This window comes from Leptosomus discolor, chromosome 5 (assembly GCF_034619465.1).
Source record: "Leptosomus discolor isolate bLepDis1 chromosome 5, bLepDis1.hap2, whole genome shotgun sequence".
NCBI lineage: Eukaryota > Metazoa > Chordata > Aves > Leptosomiformes > Leptosomidae > Leptosomus > Leptosomus discolor.
The window spans coordinates 64766528-64788726 of record NC_141395.1 but is presented as its reverse complement, the minus strand read 5'-3'; the positions used below and the strand labels follow the sequence as shown (position 1 = coordinate 64788726).

The 22199-nt window shown below is 34.4% G+C and overlaps 1 protein-coding gene across 3 annotated transcripts in view; it reads left to right on the top strand.

The window, feature by feature from the left end:
* The window catches only part of CSMD3 (CUB and Sushi multiple domains 3), a 697991-nt gene that overhangs the window by 279196 nt on the left and 396596 nt on the right, over window positions 1–22199 (top strand). For 2 of the 3 annotated variants that reach the window (XM_086465684.1, XM_086465682.1), the window contains 2 exons: window positions 4679–4756; window positions 9744–9831. In XM_086465684.1, coding sequence (XP_086321810.1) covers window positions 4679–4756; window positions 9744–9831 — 166 coding nt within the window. The remainder of the gene's footprint in view (window positions 1–4678; window positions 4757–9743; window positions 9832–22199) is intronic. The other variant, XM_086465685.1, reaches the window with a different exon arrangement.

The following is a 22199-nucleotide window of genomic DNA, read 5'->3' as shown; positions in this document are numbered from 1 at the left end:
TCCTTCCTTACCTTATATGACAGACACTTGTGGTCCAAAATGTCAACAAAATTATTCTGAACATATTTCAGTTCACATATAAATTTACAACTTAAAATGTACCTGTGTCTGGTCTGTCTATTGGCTGAATATTAATGCACCCACCTGACATGCAAAACTTCTCACCTGGACTACTTCCATTACCAAGACTGTTCATATCCTTTCCCCCTCAATAAAGTGTTCAGTTCTATCTTTCATATTTGCAGAAATGGCCTCCTAGCTTTCGATTATAATCTTCTATTCTATATGAAATCAATTTGAACAGGAAAAAAAGCATGAGCAGTGTCGATCGTAAACTCCAAGATGGATGCCTATATTGTTTTCACGTTTTCAGGGGGTTTTGAGACAATCTCTAATTTGATGTAACACGATACATTCAGGATTGTTAGAGACTTATTTTGATAGGGGTGCGCCAGCATTCCTGCCCCCCAAAAAATAAAAAATCCAAACAAACTTGCTGACTTTTAAATCTATAAATTTAAAACAAATAAACAAACCAATCTACAAGCCATATGTATTTAAAGTAGTATTAAAGAAAATTTTTAGCCTCTCCTTGCATTACAGCACTGGACAGGTGGTTATGTCAGATTATCTTTAAAATAGACTTTTATAGTTTTGCAATTATATAATTAACGCCATGAAAGTGATAACGAAGATTTAAACTATTGTAGATATAATTTATTAAGTTTTGTCTCTGAACAGTTTCATTTCCTTGACCTAACTTTTCAGTTATATTTTTGAATTGATTCTGAAATGCATTGAAGTACAGGGCATAAAGGAAGTTTTGGGTTCACATCTGGTTGAATTTATGCAATATTTTTCTCCAAAGCATTGGAGAATATTATCACTAGCTTCCACCTATACCAGTATACATTCTCAGGGGTATCCTACTTTTTTCATAGAATGGTTTGGGTTGCAAGGGACCTCAAAGATCGTATAATTTCAACCCCGCTGCTATGGCAGGGACACCTCCCACTAGTCCAGGTTGCTCATTTCCCTGGTTCTTGGCTGTTCAGAAATATGAGAACATACTATGACCATATTTAGCTGTTTGTAGTATTATCACATTGGAACTATTTGTCTTGAGAGAAATGGGCATATCAAAGTTTAAACTCATCTTGTAAGAAAGTAGGTATCTAAGGCCAGATTAATTGAGCCCTTAAAGTGTCTGCTTCTCTTTGTGACTAGCTTAGATGTGTACAATTGTGTTGTTTGCTGACATGAATTCATCCCCTGAGACTTCTGAAAAGTGGAATCTAGTTTCACTACTTACTGTCATGTATGGTAAAACTGGTTTTGAACAGTTGCTATTTTCCTCACTGATTTCCACACTGACATATGCAAAATAATGTCTGGTTTACTAAGTATTAAAGAATATATTTGTTGTGTTTGGGTGATGATGCGGTTGTATGTACATGCATATGCAGTGTGACACATAGTTTAGTGATGGCATGTTTGGACCAAAGACATTTCTATAACTACTCCTTCACAGTATATTCAGAAACTATTGTTCAATAAACCAACATACAAAACCCAGTTAAAAGTAAAATTCTTCTCCTATAGTGTAAAGATGCTTCAAAGATCTTGAGTTGCTTGCTTTCCTAGTGGTATTTAATAGCCTTGGCCAAGTGATGCGAATAGTTATAAAAATCTCTTGATTGTTTTAAATGTGTTCACCGAGACACTCTTGTATCTATTTTCAGTCCCACCATAGATCCTGTGAACTGTTTCTTGTGTATATGAACTATGGATATACCTTTCAGGTGTTTGAGTAGAAACAAACAAAAATCCCAAACCAGTCTCCCTTCTTTAATGTGGTCTTATGATAATTTCTGAAAATAAAGGTGTGGTGGTTTGGCCTTGGCCGGATGCCAGGTGCCCACCAAAGCCACTCTATCACTCTCACCCCCTCAGCTGGACAGGGGAGAGAAAATATAACAACAGGCACGTGGGTCAGATAAAGACAGTTTAATGAAGCAAATAGCTGCGCATGGAAGCAAAGGCAAAACAAAAGATCTTATTCTCTACTCCCCATCAGCAGGCGATGTCCAGCCACTTTCTGGGAAGCAGGGCTCCGGTACGCGTAGCGGTTGCTCTGGACAACAAACACAAAACAAATGTCCCCCCCTTCTTCCTGTTTTCCCCAGCTTATATCGCTGAGCAGACGTCATGCGGTATGGAATATCCCTTTGGTCAGTCTGGGTCAGCTGTCCTGGCTATAACCCCTCCCAAGTTTCTACCCACCCCCAGCCTACTGGGGAAATGTTGGGGAAACAGCCTTGATGCTGTGTGAGCCCTGCTCAGCAGCAGTCAAAACACTGGTGTGTTATCAGGCTGCCACTGCACAGCACCATGAGGGCTGCATCTGAGGCAGACCCATTATAAAAGGACAAATATCTCCCTAATGTGAGTCGTTAAACTCATCCGAGCACCTGAGATTATGTATTCAAGCCCACTCCCATTTTACTTAGGTGTTGGAAGAATAGCTAGGCCTATCTTCTGATTCATGAGGAGTTATTTTACAGTGGTACTCAGAGAAACCCGAAAGAAGTTTGCAGCTATATCCTACGTTTGTATTTACATAGAAATAGGATCTTAGAAATCTCACACAATGATGAGAGAGCATTACTGTTATTCCAGTATGGCTCTACTATGTGAAGGTACAGTTCTTGAGTCCATGACTTCCACTGAGGGTATAATTGCTTATGGACTTCAGTTATTTTGGGGCAAGGGAAAGGCTTCTGGAATTAAAAGTTTTTTTAAAAAAATAAAAATGTAGTATTTTGTGGCAAAAGATCCATTGTGATCCTGCAAATAACATATTTCTCAGAACCATTAGCAACGTTAATAGGTTACATTATGATGATACAGAAGGAAATTTGCCTTTTGCCTCTTGAGATAAAAGCCTCTATGTATTTAGAAAAAAGCATGGTCTCTTCTGTCAGAAGTGTAAAAATTTTTATCGTCGTGTCCTATATCTATCCTATAAATTGCCTCTTAGTAGTATGCTATTTTCTCCTGAGTCTTGTTCTTTTCTTGTGCATGGTAATGATTACTTTCATTTATAAAAACCCCCATAAATAGTATTTTGCTACTTTAGTATTTATGCCTTGTGTAAGGGTTTCTTTGACTATTCATTGATTTCATATAAGAAGTTAATGGGTGCTGAAAAATTCTTCGATGATTTACTGTCTATTTTCTCGTATTAGCTTCTCTTAGATGTAATTCCTTTAATCTCTGCTGTCTTCATCAGCAGTATTTGATTGTAGCCAACATAAAACATCTTCTTCTATACAGTTTTAAAATATATCTAATCTATAAAGTCACTTGAGTATAATGTGCCTAAAAATAACCTACACTTAAATTTTTTTAGAAGGTTCATTTTATGTATGGTTCATTGCTTGTTGGCAGAGTGTATTGGAGAAACGAGGCACTTAGTTTAACGACCAAAAGAAGTTTCTTGTGCTTTTTTTTCTTTATTCTTTTGCCTTTTGGTATCTGTTAAATTTTGGTTTTACTCTCTTCTTATTAGTTATTTTGTCTCAAAAATATGTTGACGCCATAATCTAAACACAGATAATAAAATTTCAGTATTTCCTGAATAAAAATGATTCTTCCGTACTAAAGCTAGGAACATAGCTAAAGCAGATTTTGAAAACAACTAGTGGAGATACTTTCAGAATGAGGAGGTAATCTAGGTGCCTATAGATCTTAAGAATGTATTCCAGTGTTTTACTTTTAGAAGGGCTTTTTCTCTACTAAAACATTGTACTTTTTTAGGTGTTGCCCCTGTTTTGTCTTTTTCACGAATGTAATACTGACTTTTAATGTAAATTTTAAAATCTGAAGTAACAGGCAAAACATATTGACAAAAAATATGCTGGCTTTTCTATTGCTGAATAAACCTTGTCAGAGTATATGTGGATTAATATATGTCCAGTATTTCTTGGATGTTTATGGAATTCAGATCTGAGCATAGATACTGGATTTCAGTGTGCTTTAAGTAACATGGACAGTTATTTTTTCCTTTGAAATTCATAATCACTGGAAAGAATAATTGAATTAAAATTTCACAAAAAAACGGCTGTTTAAAAAAATGTCATAGTACCTTTTTTTTAAAAGGCTACTGAATTTTCAGTAGGCAGATATGATAGCATTCTGCAGGTTTTTTTCTTTTTTTTTTTTTCTTTTTTTTTTTCTTTTTTTTTTTTAATGGATGGAGCGGGGTATAAGTACTGCTCTTTCTTAACACAGAAGAAACACCAGATAAGATTCAACAGTTCAACAGTTTTAGAGCAAACATATGTAATTTGTTTTATTTTCCAGGTTCCATAAATGTGTGGCAATATTTTACACAACTATATGGTGCACGGAAATAAATACTTTTGGCCATAGTTTTTTTCCTTGGTTATGCTGGAGAAAAATTGTTACAAATGTTACTTTTTTCCTTTGTCAGGTGTACAAATTGGTCTCAACACTTGTTTTTGTAAATTGTTTTCCACCAAAGGTACACAATATGAGCTTGTTAGGTAGCTGGTACTCTAATTTGTATATACTTCCGTGATAAAAATTGTCAAATGAAATGAAATATTTTAGACTGTATTGCCTGATATGTGTTTTTGTTTGTTTTTTTAACTAGTGAAAAAGGCCATAGATTTTAAATCTAGAGGATTTAAATTGTTTCCAGGGAAAGACAACAGCAACAAGTTTTCTATCTGTGAGTGTACTCCTTTTTTGTTACTTTTTTCTAGTGCAAGAGTGAAGTTTGTGCTGTCTGTGTTGTTTGTGTGTTTTTAAAATTGTTTATGTATTTCCAACAATATAACTGACTTAAATCTGTTTCTTCAGTCTGCATGGTGAATTTTTAAAAATGGTTCTACTCTAAAGGCAGGCTTTCTATAAATCTGGCATTCTAGAAAGGCGTGTTATTTTGTCAGTGACTTCACACTAAATTTGCAATATTTGCAGAGAAATATTCAGCCTCCCAGGTGTCAGCTGAGATCTCAGCTGTGAGCAGGCAATCCGTTAATTAAAAATTAGTACTAGCAGCAAAAGGCTGTACAAATCAAAGCCTATCCTCATTTATAAGTGTGCAACCACATATTTTTTTCCAGCGACACACATGAGGTCACTTTCTGAAAATTTTTTTCTTCATTAACGTTGACATTTTAAACTGATTAACTAATTGTAATTTTAAAAATTCTGGAGAAGCTTAATGCCTTCAATTTTAATTACAGAAAATAGAAACCAAAAATGCTCAGCATCTTAGAGGACCAAGCCCTGATTAACTCATAAGGAGCAGTCAGGCAACTTTCTAACATAAATTAAACAGGTACGACTCTAAATACATTAAAGAGGATATCTTTTGCAAAAGAAGGTGCCATTTTTATAGAGTTCCTTTTTGGATTAGAACCGCATTTTAAATATTTAGAAGTAATTTGTTAAAATAAAGATGGACTAAATACTTAGCCTATGTCTGCTTATACTACATTTCATTATTCTTTATAGGAGCGAAAGGAAGCTCCTTAGGTTGGACACACTTGCACTAATTTTTGTTTAACATGTCAGTGATGGATTCAGTTTCCAGAATTTAGCAGGGCACATTGACATAAATTTTATGCCATTTTTCAGTTTTAGAATTTAAACTCTCAGCGTATTAGATGTAATTTTTATTTTTTATAAAAAGATGTCTTCAAGCAGCAAGACTTGAACATTTGCCAAGTCAGAAAAATAAAGCGAAACACACTTCTGTTCAGTTTTATAGTGTAGCGTATCGCCATATTCAACTTTTCTGAAAACTGCATCACCTAGATAGTTCCATAAAACATTGCTGGTTTATCTGAAAACTTTGTATCAAGAAATTTTTTTTAAAAAGGTATTCTCTATACGCATATTGGATGACTTGAAAGTATAGTGATTATACAACAAGAAATAACAGTAAGGTTATTTATTACTGAAGTCTGTCTGATGTTCCATCTGTCCTTTTATAATTACAAGTGAGAACAGTACAATGGCTGATAAAATGGATTGTTTCTCCATAAATTTATTTTGCACAAATTGTTAAATATTCCACTATATAAACATTAATAGGAATTGCATATTGATAGTGAAGTACCAGACACTCATAATATCCAAGGGTGATTGTTATGAAATTAGTGATGAAATTTATCAGTATATTTTTGAAAGTCTTTATGTAGTTTAATATGTTATGATACTCTATGTAAAGCTGAAAACTTCTGTATCTTGTTTTATTGGTTATGCAGAGTAATTACCTATATAAGTCAATAATAAGTGAAGATGAAAACCTTGATGATTTGTACCTTTAGTGACCATAATCTTGTCATAAGTAGATAACTAAGATTTCATATTGTAATCTAGCATTTGTTAGCTAGTCATTTTGGTAGCTGAGGAAATTGAAGAGGCAGTATTTAATGAAAAGCCTATGTATTTAGGTGTTGACTTTAGGTAAAATTCCCAGCGTGGCCTCAGCTGGATCTGTACTTGCATTAAAATGACAGATAGGGTTCTTTTTAAAAAAAGTGACCTGTTAGTGTCACTGTTAGTGGAAATGAGATAAGGATAAGTGAATATCTATTTTCCATTATGCCTTGTATTAACAATATCTCCAGAAATTATCATCTAATGTTTATCATGTGTATGTCTTTTCCTTATTTTTTTTTTTTTTTTTTTTAATATATCAGGTATGTAACATTCAATACTAATGCATAGGTGATTTGCACATACTAAAGCCAGAGTGGTAATATTTGATATGATGATACACTTTGAAAGAAGTATGCATCAACTTCATTTCGCAAGTGTTGTGATTAACAAAAAAAAATAAATCATTTAGGGACCTAATTCAATCTGGATTAGAACTCTGGAATTTCTTGCTCCCGGTTTCATGACCAGACCATAAATGAATGCTTTCCCTAAAGAAGCCTTTAATTTACTATAGGAAACCTTTTCATTACTTATTGTCATATGATTATCTGGGGTGTAAAACAAACAATATATATAGACAGATATCTGGGGAATGACAGACCTGTATTTCAGTAGACTGAAAAATCAAGCATTATGTCTGGAAAAATAACATCAATACACAAATAATAAAATGTACATTTATTTTTTGCTAAGTACTTAAAAGAAATCAGAATGGACTTAAGTTTGCGCTTAAATGCATTTCTGATTTGGGATCAAATCAGAAATCAGTTTAATGACTTCTACTTATAACTATTTCTGAATTTTTACTGTGGTATATGTCTTATTTTAATTCTGTCACTGTAATAATTTTATTGATCTTCTTTTACATAATTCTTTATGGTTTTATTTATGAATATTAATAAATCCATAATTTATAGTTTTAAAATCCATTTCATAGAGTATTTTTAAGAATGGAACTTTATACAGAAGATGCCAGACAACAATAAGATTTTCAAGCTTTTATTTTTGGTAAAAATTAATGTATACAGTAGTTCTTGTGCTTTGAAAACCAGTAGAATAATTTTTTTTTAATATGAATATTCATTCTCTTGCCTGCGTATGGGGAAATACAGTGTATAACAAATAAAATAATTATTTGACATATTAAACCATGAATTACAATAAATAGAAATAGTTCTGTTTAAATATTATTTTTATTTTTTATAGTAAATAATGTATTCTCTGTGTGTAGATATATGATACAGCCCCAAAATAGAGTCATAATATTGTTATTTCTTTAATATTGTTATCAGGCATCATGAATAATTTCCTAACTATAATTTTAACTTATGTTTAATGTCAGAAAATTTAGCAGACTGTCACAAAGTTGAGGTGTCTTTTACCCTGCTTGTTCTCAAGTATACTTCCTTTCCCTTCCTGCACTGGTCAGTGAATCCTAACTATCTACCCAAAGTTTTAAGGTCTTTTCTGTATATACAGGCTACTGTTTTGATACAGGCTTTGGAACTATAGAGAAGTACCCAGATATTTCAAAGAGAGAGTTAATTCTAAATGCTTATCCAACAAGTTCCTGCTACATGGCCTTGTGTAATGCAGTTTATGGAATTGTAATTGTCAGAGATATATGGATTTCAACACTAACAGGAACTTGGGTTTCTAGTATGCTTTCATCACACCTACAAGTATCGGGGGAGGAGGAGACTGCAACACAGTAATATGGATGAGTCCTAAGGAAGAGCCATCCTAGCCTAAAACTCCCCCAAGCACAGAGGTGCAGATGAACGGAGATTGCCTTGGGTTTACTGTTAGAACAACCTTGGACATGGTACAGTGCTTTTGGGGCAGAGGAGGGTAAATGCTGTGGTTCCAGTTGACACGGGGTTCACTTGATAGTTTTTTTTAAGCAGTGTGCTAAGCTGAGATGCTTTCCTGTTAACACTCTGCAAGATTTTCATTTGGCTTCCTCAGGGATACCAAACCAATTCTTCCCTTTCTTCGTGTGTAAGACAAATATCGAGTAAGGGAAAACCCTGAAGTATTCTGAATGTTATTGTCCTTCATTAAAAGCTGAAATTTAATAAACACTGTTTAGAAGTAGAGTGAGAAACGACATTTTTTTATTTGGGCACATTCAATTTACAGTGCAATGTGATTAGCCTAATTATATGTAAACTTTATTTAAAGGAAAGTTAAAATCTAATACTGCAAATCCATTGGTCTAGTTCCTCAGAAATAAAAATGAATAAATGTGAAAATCTCTTCTGCTTAGTGTAAATGTTTTAGTTTTATGTCAACTTCTGTTGATGAAAAAAATATTCTTCTATTGGGCTGTGAGTTTACCAAGTAACAGCAGACCAAAATTCTTTACTAATGTTTTTTGGGGGAACTGCTACCTTCTGGTTCAATGAGCTTCAAAATCTAAACATAAACTTAACAGAATTATTTTGGCCTAAAATTATTTTCATAAGATATACTTTTGCAAGCTGTAAAATTACAATAAAGTATATAATGCATTGAAAAAAAAACCTGGGTGAAGAAGTAGCTGAATATGCTGAGGGCTAAGTGCCTACATGCACATTTCTGGGAAAACACACTGAAAAGGCTCACAGGAAGTTTCTCTCTGAAGATTCTGAAGATCCATTTAAGTTTATTGCAAGATAAATGTATGCAAATCAAACTGGCATTTTGAGTTTACTTTCAGATCACCATATTTTGGAGATATCTGCATTTTCAATTGTGATTAAGGACAGTTCTCTCGGCACGAGCCTATGCATTCAGGTTTTATTATAATTCAAGGAGAAAAGGTCAGCTCTTAGTGGAGATGACATTTATTGGATTATGTTCAGAGTAAAATCTTACAAACCTAAACTTGATGAACGCTTATTTAAATGTTAATGTTTTTAAAGGAAGAGTAATAACATTTCCATAAGGGTTCAATAATATTACAAGCAAACAAAATAGCTGATTAGTACAACTTATAAAAACTTGTGGGGTTTTTTTTCAAAACAAAACAAAACCAATCCAGAAAATACATACTTTGCTTACTGTAGAGAGGAGAAACTTACATGTCGAAACTAGAGATTATATGGGTGAACATACTCTGTAGAAAATTTGTTTCAAAGGACCTAAAATGCAGATAATGTACTTTTTCATATTTGTTAATTGCTTAAATCTGTATTTCCTAAAAACTGTATTATTTTATCTTTTTTTTATTATTATTTTGTTTTATTTTATTTTTGTTTTTGTTTCTTTTTTTTTTGCAGTAAATGAGGGAGGTATTAAACAGGCATCCAATTTGTGTCCAGATCCTGGAGAACCAGAAAATGGAAAACGGATAGGCTCAGATTTTAGGTAAAATATAAACCCTACCATTGTATCATTTCTCTAATACTGAACTTGAAAAATGTCTATGTTAAAAATGTATTGCTGTTATTGAGCTACTCTTTCAAAACTGAACTTCTCAGTAAAAAGCAAAATGGAATTCTGTATAAAATTATGTAGTGCAATATAGCCTGTAATTAGTATGCAAAGAAGGTAAAATACCTACTTGGAAGAAAGCATGTATCTCTGATAATCTGGCATTGGATAAATTGGATTGAAGGTAAGTTAAAATAATTTTCATTTGAAGACTGTATTGGATTTACAAATACTAAGCATACATGTGGCACTGGAGTTTTTTGTGAAGGACAAAGTAAAATTGAAAAGAACAATAAGAACAATAAAACCTCAAAGAATAGGTCCCAAATATTATTATACATATATTAATTGGAATCTAATAGAGAATATGTCATTTTGTACAGTATGTTTTTCAGGAATCCAGAAGTTTGATATGTGCAGATGTACTTCCCTAGTAGTCCTTAGACTGGTTTAGCACTCTTAATGCAGACTATTTTTTTCTTTATTTTGATACATACCAAATAATACTGTATAGTATTACTGTATTAAAAAAAAAAAAAAAAAAAAAAAACCAGAACTAAAAAGCTGTACTTTGTTTCTATGCTCACATTTCATTACTTGCTGGCTTTTTTGAATGTTTCTAGGCAGACACCAAAGAATTATACAGTGCCAATGATCTATTCCACCATTTTTTTTATTTAACTGGAACTCAAATTTTAGCCCACTTTCATTTCATCACATATTAGTAAGGATTAAACAAATATATTATTATGTATTTGAATATACAGACAAATTTTAGACTATTAATAAATCTAAAGCTATGTTCTTTGCTTTACATCATATGCTGATTTCACATTATCATGTTTACAACTCCCTTCAAAACACCTCAGTGAGGAAACAGAAAAGGAAGACATAAGTAGGAGGGAGATTGATAATTTTAAAATTAATTTGTTTTATTACATTGTTTTGTTTTTCATATATTTTGTATTTTACATATCACACAGCACACTTCCTAACATTTGAAAATAATGTTAGAGTAACCTGGGGGATGAGCAAAGATTTTATGAAATTACGTTACTTCATTCTTTTACATAACTTCTTGTACTTTTTGTTGTTTTGTTTTGTCTTTTCTCCCTGTAATCATGCAGAACATAGAATTGACAATGATATCCCAAGTAAATGTGCTAGCTGGCAGTTAGTTATCTATTATAGTCTCTATGTTTCTCTAATTTTGAGGGAAAATGTTCAATGTGCATCAGAGAAAGCTTTATAACAAATTTTATATAGAATGTCATTTCTGACATTACCTGGCAAAGAAATGATTTCTAGATATTTTCAGAGAACTAAAAATAGATTAATTTTATTTCTTAACTGTCATGCTTTCTAGAACCACTGCTTAGGCCAGTGTTTTGTATTTTAACCTCAGAAATATGGCTTGGTAGCAACAGACTTTGACAGAATCTGCAAGTCCTTTTCTAATGTTGTCTCTGCAAGTGACCAATGAAAGATCTACCTGCAAGATCATTCTAGTTAAACTTATGTCAGGGGCATTACCTTGAAGGAGGTATGATGAAGCCCTCATCTTTCTTTTAGGCCAAATTATTAGAATACAATTTAACTTTGTTTTTTACTATACACTGTGATGATGTGACTATCAAGATTTCCTATTTCAAATAAATTTATGAGAAAATGAAATAAGTCATTCAAATTACTGAACAGAATACAGCATGTACAAGATATCAAAAGTAATATGTTTTCTTTTAAAGTGTTCCCCCCCCCCCCAATTTCTCACTAAACTCAGTGAATATCTTTTTTTTCTTTCTGAAAAAAAGATGCCCAAATTATCTGAGGGAAGAACAGCTTTTCTATCAACTCCCATGAATGTGCTATTTAATGCTTATAACATAATGACAAATCTAATCCCATCATAGTGGAATAAATAAGTAGGACGCTTCAAATGTATGTATGTGAAAGAATATGGCTTGTACATAGAGTACCCACTGCAAGTAAAAAAAAGTGAAAGTGAAAAGATATGTTCAGTTTAATGACATTTTTGGAGAACAAAAGAGGTAAATAAGTTTTTATTCAAAGCAAAATAGACAGAAGATGTAACAGATACATTATTATGCTTTTGGTCTTATGGGTCGTAATTTTAGGGGCGGGGATGTTTATTTTGGTGAAGAAATATTTTTCACCTTCCACCAAAGAACGTGTTTTCAGATCAAACTGAACTCAATTTTTTGTATTGATCCTTGTTTTGATCACTTCTTGACATTAGTATGGAACCAAACTTTTTACAAATCATGAAAAATTTTTAAAAACCCCACAAAATCCCAACAAACTAGCACTTAACAAATCCTCTTTCTGTTGAAGGCAGATGCTAGGAACAGTCTAAAATCCTGCTGATCTTAAGGGTAGCCTACTTGCTTCCTGGTTTCTCTAACAGGTTAGACTGCAGAGCAGTAAGTTTCTAAAAGCACAGGCTTCTCAATGGCTTCACTACCACCTCAAATTTAAGTTCAAAATCTGTCTTCAAACTAATTCCTTTCAACTAAATATTTGAATTTTCATGGTTCAGTTTCTTTCAAGATAAAAACAATTTGGCCTGGATAATCTTCTCCAAATAAATCCCATCTAGCACAACATCTTCTTAATAAGCAGGTCTATTCTGAGCATAGCTCTCAAACAACCCAGAAAAGACTAGTTTCGTTTCAAAAGATACTTCCCACTATTTTGTGGTAGCTTCTCTTTATAATACAAAGACATTGTATTTGGAAATAGTGGGTGGACATATATACACACACATGTGCACAATTTCTAGCCAATTTATTGACAGGCCTTGATAAAGGCAACAATTACTCTTTTAGTTGCATTAATCTTGCACATACTAGGAATAAATAAGGTGGTTTCCTATCTAAGGCTTGTTAAAGGTCTTACGAATGTGAATGGTGAGATTTATACTTGTAAAGAACAAGACTGGTGAATGTTAGTAATACATATGTACTTTATTTCAAGTTGAACACTTGATACATTGAAAAGAGGTCTTACAAGAACAAAAGCAAACTAAGTTAGCAGACTGAATAAAGTTCCTTTTTAAATTAAACTGGTTTCAATTCTTGCCATTATTATAATTGTTGCTCAATTGCTTCATAAGCTTCAAAAGTAAGAACGTTACTAATTCTTTAAAAAAAAACCATTGAAAGAAAATGCTTACATTTAGTTAAAAAAATCTTTTCCAGGTTGTCTTATACATGACAGAGAGAAAAATAACACACTTTTCCTTTTCTCTTCCTGAAGTCACTCTCTCTAACATAGGAAATAGCTTTACTTTGAGCTTGCCTTTCCTGCCCCAACCACCCCCCCCTCCCAAACTTCTCATAAGGAATTGAAAATCCCAATTACAATACCTTAATTTTAAAATACAGTATTTTGAAGAAGCGTTTAGATCTATCTTTGTCAAGATCAATCAAAATGTAATTTCAGTACAATTTAATCTATTTTAGAGAAAAACATGCTCTTGTCACTTCTCATTAGCTTTCTTCAAATGTGAATGTATAGGTTTGGAAGCATTTTATTGTGATTTTATTCCTGTTCTGATTATACACGCTACCTGCTTTCTCAGCACATTCATATGTTCTTACACAGGCTTAGAAAATCTGTAATGCAAGCTCTAAGAGAAGCTTCAGCATTTAATGACATTCTTTGGGACCAGACACTGCTTGTTCACCCTTTTGGATATTTTTTTCTAATGTGAAAATTCCCCATGGCTATATTTTGAAGTTTTAAAGGCTTTGTTTCTGATGCTAGATGCCTATTTGATCATAACAGGCTTTTGCAGGCTGAAATAAAATCAAGACGACTTACAAATAACTGCCAGCTTTTTGTATATTGAAAAAGATATTTTACTTCAGAAAAAAAAATTCCCTTCTCTCGCAGCTTCTTAAAATTTTAGGTGTACTTGTGTTTGTTCTGCTGGAATTTCCAGCAGCTTATTTTACATTACCTATCATACAGTAACATGCACATCTTTTCCATGCGTGTCCAATTTTAGAATCAATGCCACTATGGAAAATATAAGAAATCTGTAATAGAAAGAGAGAAAGAATTTTCTTGGGGTCTTGTTGTGTTTTTTCCTTTTTTTTTTTAACTGTTGGGGTTTGGAGGCTTTTTTCTTTTTTTTACAGTGGAATAAACATATCCACCTGAACATGAGGAAAAACTTCTTTACTTTGAGGGTGACCAAGCACTGGAACAGGCTGCCCAGGGAAGTTGTGGAGTCTCCTTCTCTGGAGATGTTCAACGCCCCCCTGGACGCGATCCTGTGCGACCTGCTCTAGGTTAATCTGCTCTACCAGGGTGCTTGGACTAGATGATCTCCAGAGGTACCATCCAACCCCTACCATTCTGTGATATCTAAACTGAATTATACTTGGACAAGTATTTTATTATAAAACAAACATGTTCCTGCACCACCATCCCAAAGTTCTGACTTCATGAAATAAATGACCCTATCTCTGTCTCTCTCTCTCTGAAGTGTAGTCCAACTAGATAGCTAAAGATGAGATTCAGCTCAAACTTGGATCACAACAAAGCAGTAAATGCTATTTGACAGCCATCAAGATGCTAATATGGTCTTAAAAATACAGATTCTGTTGAAAGACGCATATCAAGTTTATATTAAACTCAATTAATCATATCAATAAGTTGAATTACAGTAGAACTAATTTTAGATTATAAATTAACTTATAGTTATTTTCTTTGGAAGAATGACTTTGAAGTGTAACCACATTGATTGACTGCAAGTTTCACACTTAATTTTCCTTAAGCCTTCTCTGAATCACATACCCTTCTCTGCAGATATGCAGGTGAGCTTCTAGGCTCTGAAAATTTAAGCCAAACAGCCTGCAAACTGAACAAAACTCAGGTGATTTGTAGCAAGAGATGTGAGGCTAGTTTAAAGGGGAATAGTGTATGTTTCATTTGCCAGCAGTTAATTGGTTCCTTTGTCAAGCAGAAGCCTCTGACAGTATAAGCTTTGTGGGAAAAGGTGACACCATAAGAACTGTTTAAGCAGAATTACCAGTGATCTCCAGAGCTTTGGGAAATCCTCTGCAACTGAAATTTAGTCATCACTTTAATTTATTCAGCACATGGTAAGGATTTTTCTTGACCAGAAGCTTCGAAGATTTAGATATTCTAACACTGTGTCTTGGAATCCTAACATTTTGCAGTAATATTTCCGGGTACTGTATCAACTGATCTACAAAAATACTCCTGTGCATGCTCTTAACTTGGGAGAGATGCTGTGGCTTAGCTCGATTCCCCTACTATGGCTCAAAGAGACTACAGTAGATTCTATCTGTAGCTTGCACATAAATAGTTATGGATCAGTGATATGTAAAAAGTTGCTAGGTTAGGAAAATTTGATTCACTGTGCATAGTCTTGAAAGGTTACATATAGCTTTAGCTTCTTTTGCTGCAGATGGAGAAAATACATGTGCTGCAATACTGATTATTTATTTATTTACATTATCATTAAAATGTATTATAATATTAAGTGAATTATTTGATAGGGATGGACAAAGAGCTGATGTTCAGGCATTTTTGGTTGTTGTTTTGTTTTTTTTATCTATGGCAAAAAATGGTGTACTGAAACTTGTTTAGCCTCAGGTGTGGACAGAATAGGTTAATATGGCAGAAAGGTATGAATCTCAGAGAATGCTTTTGTCTATGCTTTAATTTATATATGACTTTTCAGTTGATTCCACAGAAAGAGAATGGTACTAGCAATGTACATATTCAGATATATTCCTGGCGCATCAGTGCAAAAATACAAACTACGTTATCTCCTTCTAGTCTGTCCCACCTATCCACCGCAAAATTTACAAGAGTAGTGCAAGTTCAAAATGCAGAATAATATAACTTATTGTTACGGCTGAGTTTGAGATTTTGATTCCTTGCATAATTAATTCTTGTTCAATAGTAATTTAAAGAATATATCAAATAAGGGAGGAAAAGAGTCTAAAATAAGTTAGTTTACTATACAGGCCAACTGTTAAAAGAATACTATTCAATATAAACTACATAAGAAGTTCAAAATTTTAAACTGCTTTTTCACATTGTTTATATATGCAAAATATAGCTTCATTTTGGATGACTTCTTTCCGCTTTTAGTTTGTGTTCTTTAAAGAGGGATCCTAAATTTGGAGCAGATGATGGAGACTTCAAAAATAGACATGAGATTAAAGTATTTTCTCAAATTGGTATAAGTGTCTTATTTAATATTTACTCACTAAGATTTATTAATTTTCATACTCCATATGAAAATCTATAAAAAATTTAGGGATTTTTTTCCTACAATGCAAACCTAATGGCAATTATCTTTTGTCCTATTAGAAACAGAACTGGCAGATAAAGTTACTGAGAGACCCAGGTCACGCATGCATTTTTGAAGATATGAACTGCTTTAGCACAGTGAGTTTTAGATGCAAAAGCTTTATATAAGTTCAAAGTAAATTGAAGAGCTTGAGTGAATCATAGAAATATTGATTTGGAATATCCTTGAGAAGGCATCTACTCCAACCTCCTACCAAACCAGGACTAATGCTAACACTAAATCAGATCAGCTGTGGCTTTGTTTAGCCAATCCTGAAAACTCCCAGGAATGGATATTTCACAACAGTCTGGGTATGCTGTTCCAGTTCTGCCCTGCCTTTCTTGGAAGAAGTTTCTTGTAAGGTAAATCTCAAATTTCCTAAACTGCCCCTTATTTATTGTCTTCCACAGTAAGAAAAAAGTGGCTTCATTATCTTTGTAACAGTTCCTGAAGTAGTTATGATCTGCTATTAGATAGTACCTGAGCTTCCTCTTTGTCAGACTAATGAAGGCTAGTTGCCTCAACTTTTTACTGTAGGTCATGTGTGCTAAGCCTACAACTAACCTCCAAACCCTTTAGTTTTTATCACTGTCTTTCTTGAAGTGGGACACAAAACACTGGGTTTAATATTGCATTTAATATCAGCCTCACCAGCTGAGTAATAATTTCACTTGATCTGCTGCCATCACTTCTAATAAGTAGTTGTGTATATAGTTTGTTTTATTCGGGATGAGAACACATTACTGATCAACAGTGCAGAACTTTGTACCTCTACTTGTTGAGTTTCGTGAGGTTTCTGTTGGCCCAGTGCTTAACTTTGTCAAGTGTCTGGATTGAAGCTCTGCTATTCGGTGTGTCAGTTCATTCTGTCTCACCATCAACGGTGAAGATGAAAATATTAAACAGCATAAGACTCAATATTGACTTCCTAGTGCTCAGCTTGTTACTGGCCACCAGCTAAATATGAAGCCATTAATTCCTACCCTTTGAGCACAGTTGTCAGGCCAATTTTGAATCTATCAGTGCATATTTTCGTCAGCTCCCAAAGGACATTGCTGCAGAAGACAGTGTCAAAAATCTTGCTGATGTTGAGCACTGTTACATTGCACAATTACATCTACCACGGGTCTGTGTAGCCAGACACTGTTAATCATGTATGATTCACCTTTGGTAAATCTGTGTAAGTGATCCTGATTTTCTGTTTGTGCTTTCCTAGATGACATATTCTTTTCAGGGATTCATGTGAGGTTCCTAGCTTCTTCCTGCCTTTCTTGAAAATTCATGTAATGTTAGCCTTTCTAAAGTCAGTAGGAACTTCTTATTACCAGAATTTTTCATAGATGATACTAGCCGTGCATAAGAATCAGCCAGATTTTTCAGCCCCTTTGGTGAAAGCTAGCTGCCCCCCTGCCTTTGAATACTGCCATCTTCTTTTACCTACTGCTCTCCAGTATTGGCTGTCCCTCTTCCTCCCACATCATGTTGGTACATGCAGAGATCTAGGAGCAGACATGCTGTAGAAATTGATGCAGAAAAGGCATTGAGTACTTCTGCCTTTTCCATGTTGTATTCCAGCACCACAAAGTTGCATCACCCATTAATGGACTCACATTGTATGTGAACTTCCTTTTGTGATTAATAAACGCACAGAAGCTTTTTCTTACTAGGGTGCTTTACCAGTCTTAGCTCTAGCTGGGGCCTGGCCCAGGGAGTCTAATTTAGTCACCCAGGGGCTACTAAATTAGTAGCTCCAGTTCAGAATGTTCCTTAACCATAAATGATTGAAATATGGTAACGATCAAAAAGATGAACTATAGATGTTAGCCTTGTTCTAAAGTTATTCTCTAAGCATTCGCTTTTTATCGCTCTCAGTGTTAGCTGAGGCTGGGTTAAATGAACACAGCCTGGCCCTTGGCTACATCCACAGACAGAACTTTTTTTGCTAAATATTCTGCTTTTGGAACTTGTTGGAGATTTTCCAGCTGTCCTTTAGATTTTCCTTTTGTGATGATGCACATCTATGTTGTATACAACAATGAACAATTTCAAGATTCTGTGATTATGTTTCAGTTCTCTTGAGATTTACAAAACTGGTATAGTCTACAGACACTTCTAAGGGGTTTCATCTGTTAAGCAGTTTCAATCAAATATAAGTCAGGGAATCAAACTGCCTTAATTGTCCACACAATTTTTAGCTATTTTTTCGCACACTCTGTTTTGGACTACTCTGCCAGCTTTCTCTAAAATACCTGCCCCATTTCAGAGTTAGACTACTCCAGGGAAGAGTTCCCCCAAAACCAGCTGCCATGATCTGATTTTTCTCTTTCCACAATTTGTAGTGTTCTAACATGCCAATAGGCTTTGATCAGATCTCCCACATGACCTCATGCAGTACCTCTGGACATCATCCATCATAGATATCAGTTTCATCCTATTAGGAATCCCTCTTTGGCCTTTATTCACAAATAATTTGTGATTCTATCAACTAAAAAAATAAAAAGAAAAGGCTCTACTGAAATTCCTGCTATGTCAGCACCCCACATCCACAAACCCATGGCCAAGTGCTCTAGAGAAAGCTAAGGAGTGCAGACGTAAGCCTATCTTTTTTCATTTTGGCTTGGAGCTGATTATTTCCTGGTAATCGGAATGCTGTTTTCACTCTTCATCCTATTCATCTCATGTACTATACTTGGGAAGTGACACTTTACCCTCCTGTACTCAGTTACCAAACTTTTCTTAGAGAAAGATGGATTTTGAATGGAATTCTTTTATGTCATAGATAAAAGGCATTGGAGAAAAGATATCATCATCAGAAATAACAAGAAGGACCTCTCCTATTGGACAATTATAAAGAATTAATGCTTTTCTATTTTTGAAAGAGTATATAGGTGGATGATGTCAGGAAAACATTAAAAAATGTTAATCTTCATTAGGCTCTTATGTTCCTGAGAGACCTATTTTCTTAACACATTCATGAGAGTCAATATAGTGCCCTTTATGAGTGCCATTCTTACACTGCAAATCTAGAAGGATTATACAGATTTCCTGCAGGAATTTTTTTTTTTTAAGTGCTTGTTTGATTTTTGGTATTATCTTTTTGAGTTGATCTGCTATCAGAATTGATCTTTGTTTCTTCCATTTTCTTTCTTAGACTGTTGTTTTATCATCTGCTTATCTAACTGCCCTTATTAGGTCTCATTCACATTACACACATTACAGATTTTGTAAGTGTCTACATTTAGCCTATACCTGGAGGTAAACTATATCAGTGATTCTATCATCCAATAATGCCTTCCCAGTTGAGAGTAAAAATCAGGAAAAGGAGAGGAGATCTAAAGGTTGAAGCAAGGACAAATTTAATGAAATAGCAAAACAAATAAAGTATACAAAGTTATGCTCAGCCTAGATGGTCTGGCCCTTACAGTCCCCAAGAGCAGGAGGAACTTCAGCCACAACTCCAGCAGGGAATCCACAAGAACTCTAGTAAAAATTCCACATCCTTAGTAAACCTTCCCCCTTTATAAGGACCATGACATTATGGTATGGGCTACACCTGTAGCTAACTCAGGTCACCTGCCCTGGCTGTCTCAAAACCGCTAATGGCCTGCCTAGCAGGCAGATTGAATGCTGTGCTAAAACTCATGCCTAGATTCTGTCCCAGCCAAACCAGGGCAGTAAATTTTCCAATGTCACTGTGTTTATGAGTCCAGTATGCCTACAATCACATACTATCAAATACCACTTTAATAACAAAAGTGATTTGGACGTGTAAAGTGGACTAGGTAATATGAGTGTTGTTTATTATTTTGGACATGATAAAAATAATTATCAGAGTTGTAAAGTCTTCATAATAATCTCAACCCTCTGGAATTTTTGCCAGTTACAGTTTTGATATCATCAGTTCAATTATTTTAGTAAATGTTGCACTTCCTGCTGAATGTTTCCTCTTTAAATTATTCCATGGTTAGTTAAAGAAAATATACTTCCATGTTAGTTTTTTTTTTTTCAGGTGCTCCTTTTTTTTTTCTTGAATAATCAAAAAGGTTCAGATTTTCTCAACATGACTTATTAAAGCAGATAGATTCTTGTGAAAATCTAATCTTGAGAAAGTAGTTCTTGTCTTCCCTATTGCTACCTTTTGAATCTTCCTAACCATATAATCCCTGGAGTAGCAGAGTATACTTTTTGACATTGATGATAGATCATCTTTCTATTTAATAATTTTGAAATTTTTTCCAACTCTGGGATTTGCCTTGTGGCTCGTTTTTTCTTAGTCTTGTATAGAAGACATTCATCCATACTTTGCAAGGGCCTTTACGTTATGTTTATTTTTTTAATTTTTCTCAGTTTTTCAGTTTTATAGCTTCCTTTTTTTTTTTTTTTTTTTTTTTTCTTTTTAATGGACTCTGCAGCTGTTCTTTATTCCCTTCTTTCACAAACAGTCTTATTTCTCATACAAACAGGAACGGGTTTTGGAATAGTTTGTAGAGCTGTTATCCACTATCAAATCCTCCTTTTCTGAGATGTCGGTTCAGGTGACTGTATCATCTTTCATGTCCTCATTACTTACTACCTACCTTTCTGTAAAGTCCATGTACTCCCCAAATCATCAGCTACATTGTGATATCCATTCCTTTTCAAATACCTGACATTTCTAACTCTCTTAAATTTATTCTTGTTCTGTTTAGTATCAATCTTCTTCAGTAGCTATTTTCATCATATGTGTATTTGAATTGACTATGTAACAAAATTTAGTCTCTGGAATGAGTGCTCAGTCTTTCTAATATTTTTTGTCTACCTTTGTAAATTGAACTGAAGCCAAAATTATTATTACAGCACTAAATTCCCCATCTATAAGGAAAGAAAAACAGGGTTGATTCTGTACAAGCCAGACCCTGCAGAGAAAAATGAGTTTTAATATGTGTTCCAGCAAAAAGGAATGTATACTTTGTGGGATCAAAGGCAGATCAATAGCCAAATCAATAGTGATCTCCTCAGACGTCTTCCAACCTCTTTGCAAAAGTACCAGTTTTAGAGTTATAAAGGTGCATTAAATCATTTATTTAGATGATTGAAGAGCTATGCCAGCACAGAGGCTTTGCTTACAGAGGTTTACAAACCAAACTTTTAAAAAACAGGTAACATAAAAAAGGCTGGAAAATGGGATAGAGATCTATGGCGTCTATCTGAGGAGAGTCAGATAGTTCCATGACTTACATGGTCACACAGAAAAGCTGCTATAACATAGACTTTTGGGGAGTTACTTCATGTTTGGTCTTAAAATACCCAGAGAACTGCATGCACAGTATGACCAGTCTTGTAAGCTTTTGAAGGTAAATGCAGTTAGGAACCCCTTTGAGGGGTCATACATTAAGAAAAAGTTTAAGTAAAGACCTGATACTAAGATCTAATAGGTAATACTCTATACTAAAGGTGTGTTTTGAAACAAAAGTCACCTTGTATTTTGACTAGAATAGAACTGAAAAGCACTTACTGAGCATTATACCAGAAAAAGAGTTAATTCAGGTCCTGATTAAATGGAAGTGTAAATTAGGCAGAAATCAATAAGTCTGTGATCTGATATTTTGCTGAAAGAGGGGTTGTTCAGCCTGGAGGAGTGAAGGCTCTGGGTAGACCTTATAGCAGCCTTCTAGTACTTAAAGGGGGCCTACAGGAAAGATGGGGAGGGACTCTTTATCAGGGAGGATAGCGATAGGACAAGGGGTAATGGTTTCAAGCTGAAAGAGGGGAGATTTAGATTAGATGTAAGGAAGATGTTCTTGTGAGGGTGCTGAGACACTGGAAGAGGTTTCCCAGAGAAGCTGTGGCTGCCTTCTCCCTGACAGTGTTCAAGACCAGGTTGGATGGGGCCTTAAGCAACCTGGTCTAGTGGAAGGTGTCCCTACCCATGGCAGGGGGGGTGGAACTAGATGGTCTTTAAGGTCAC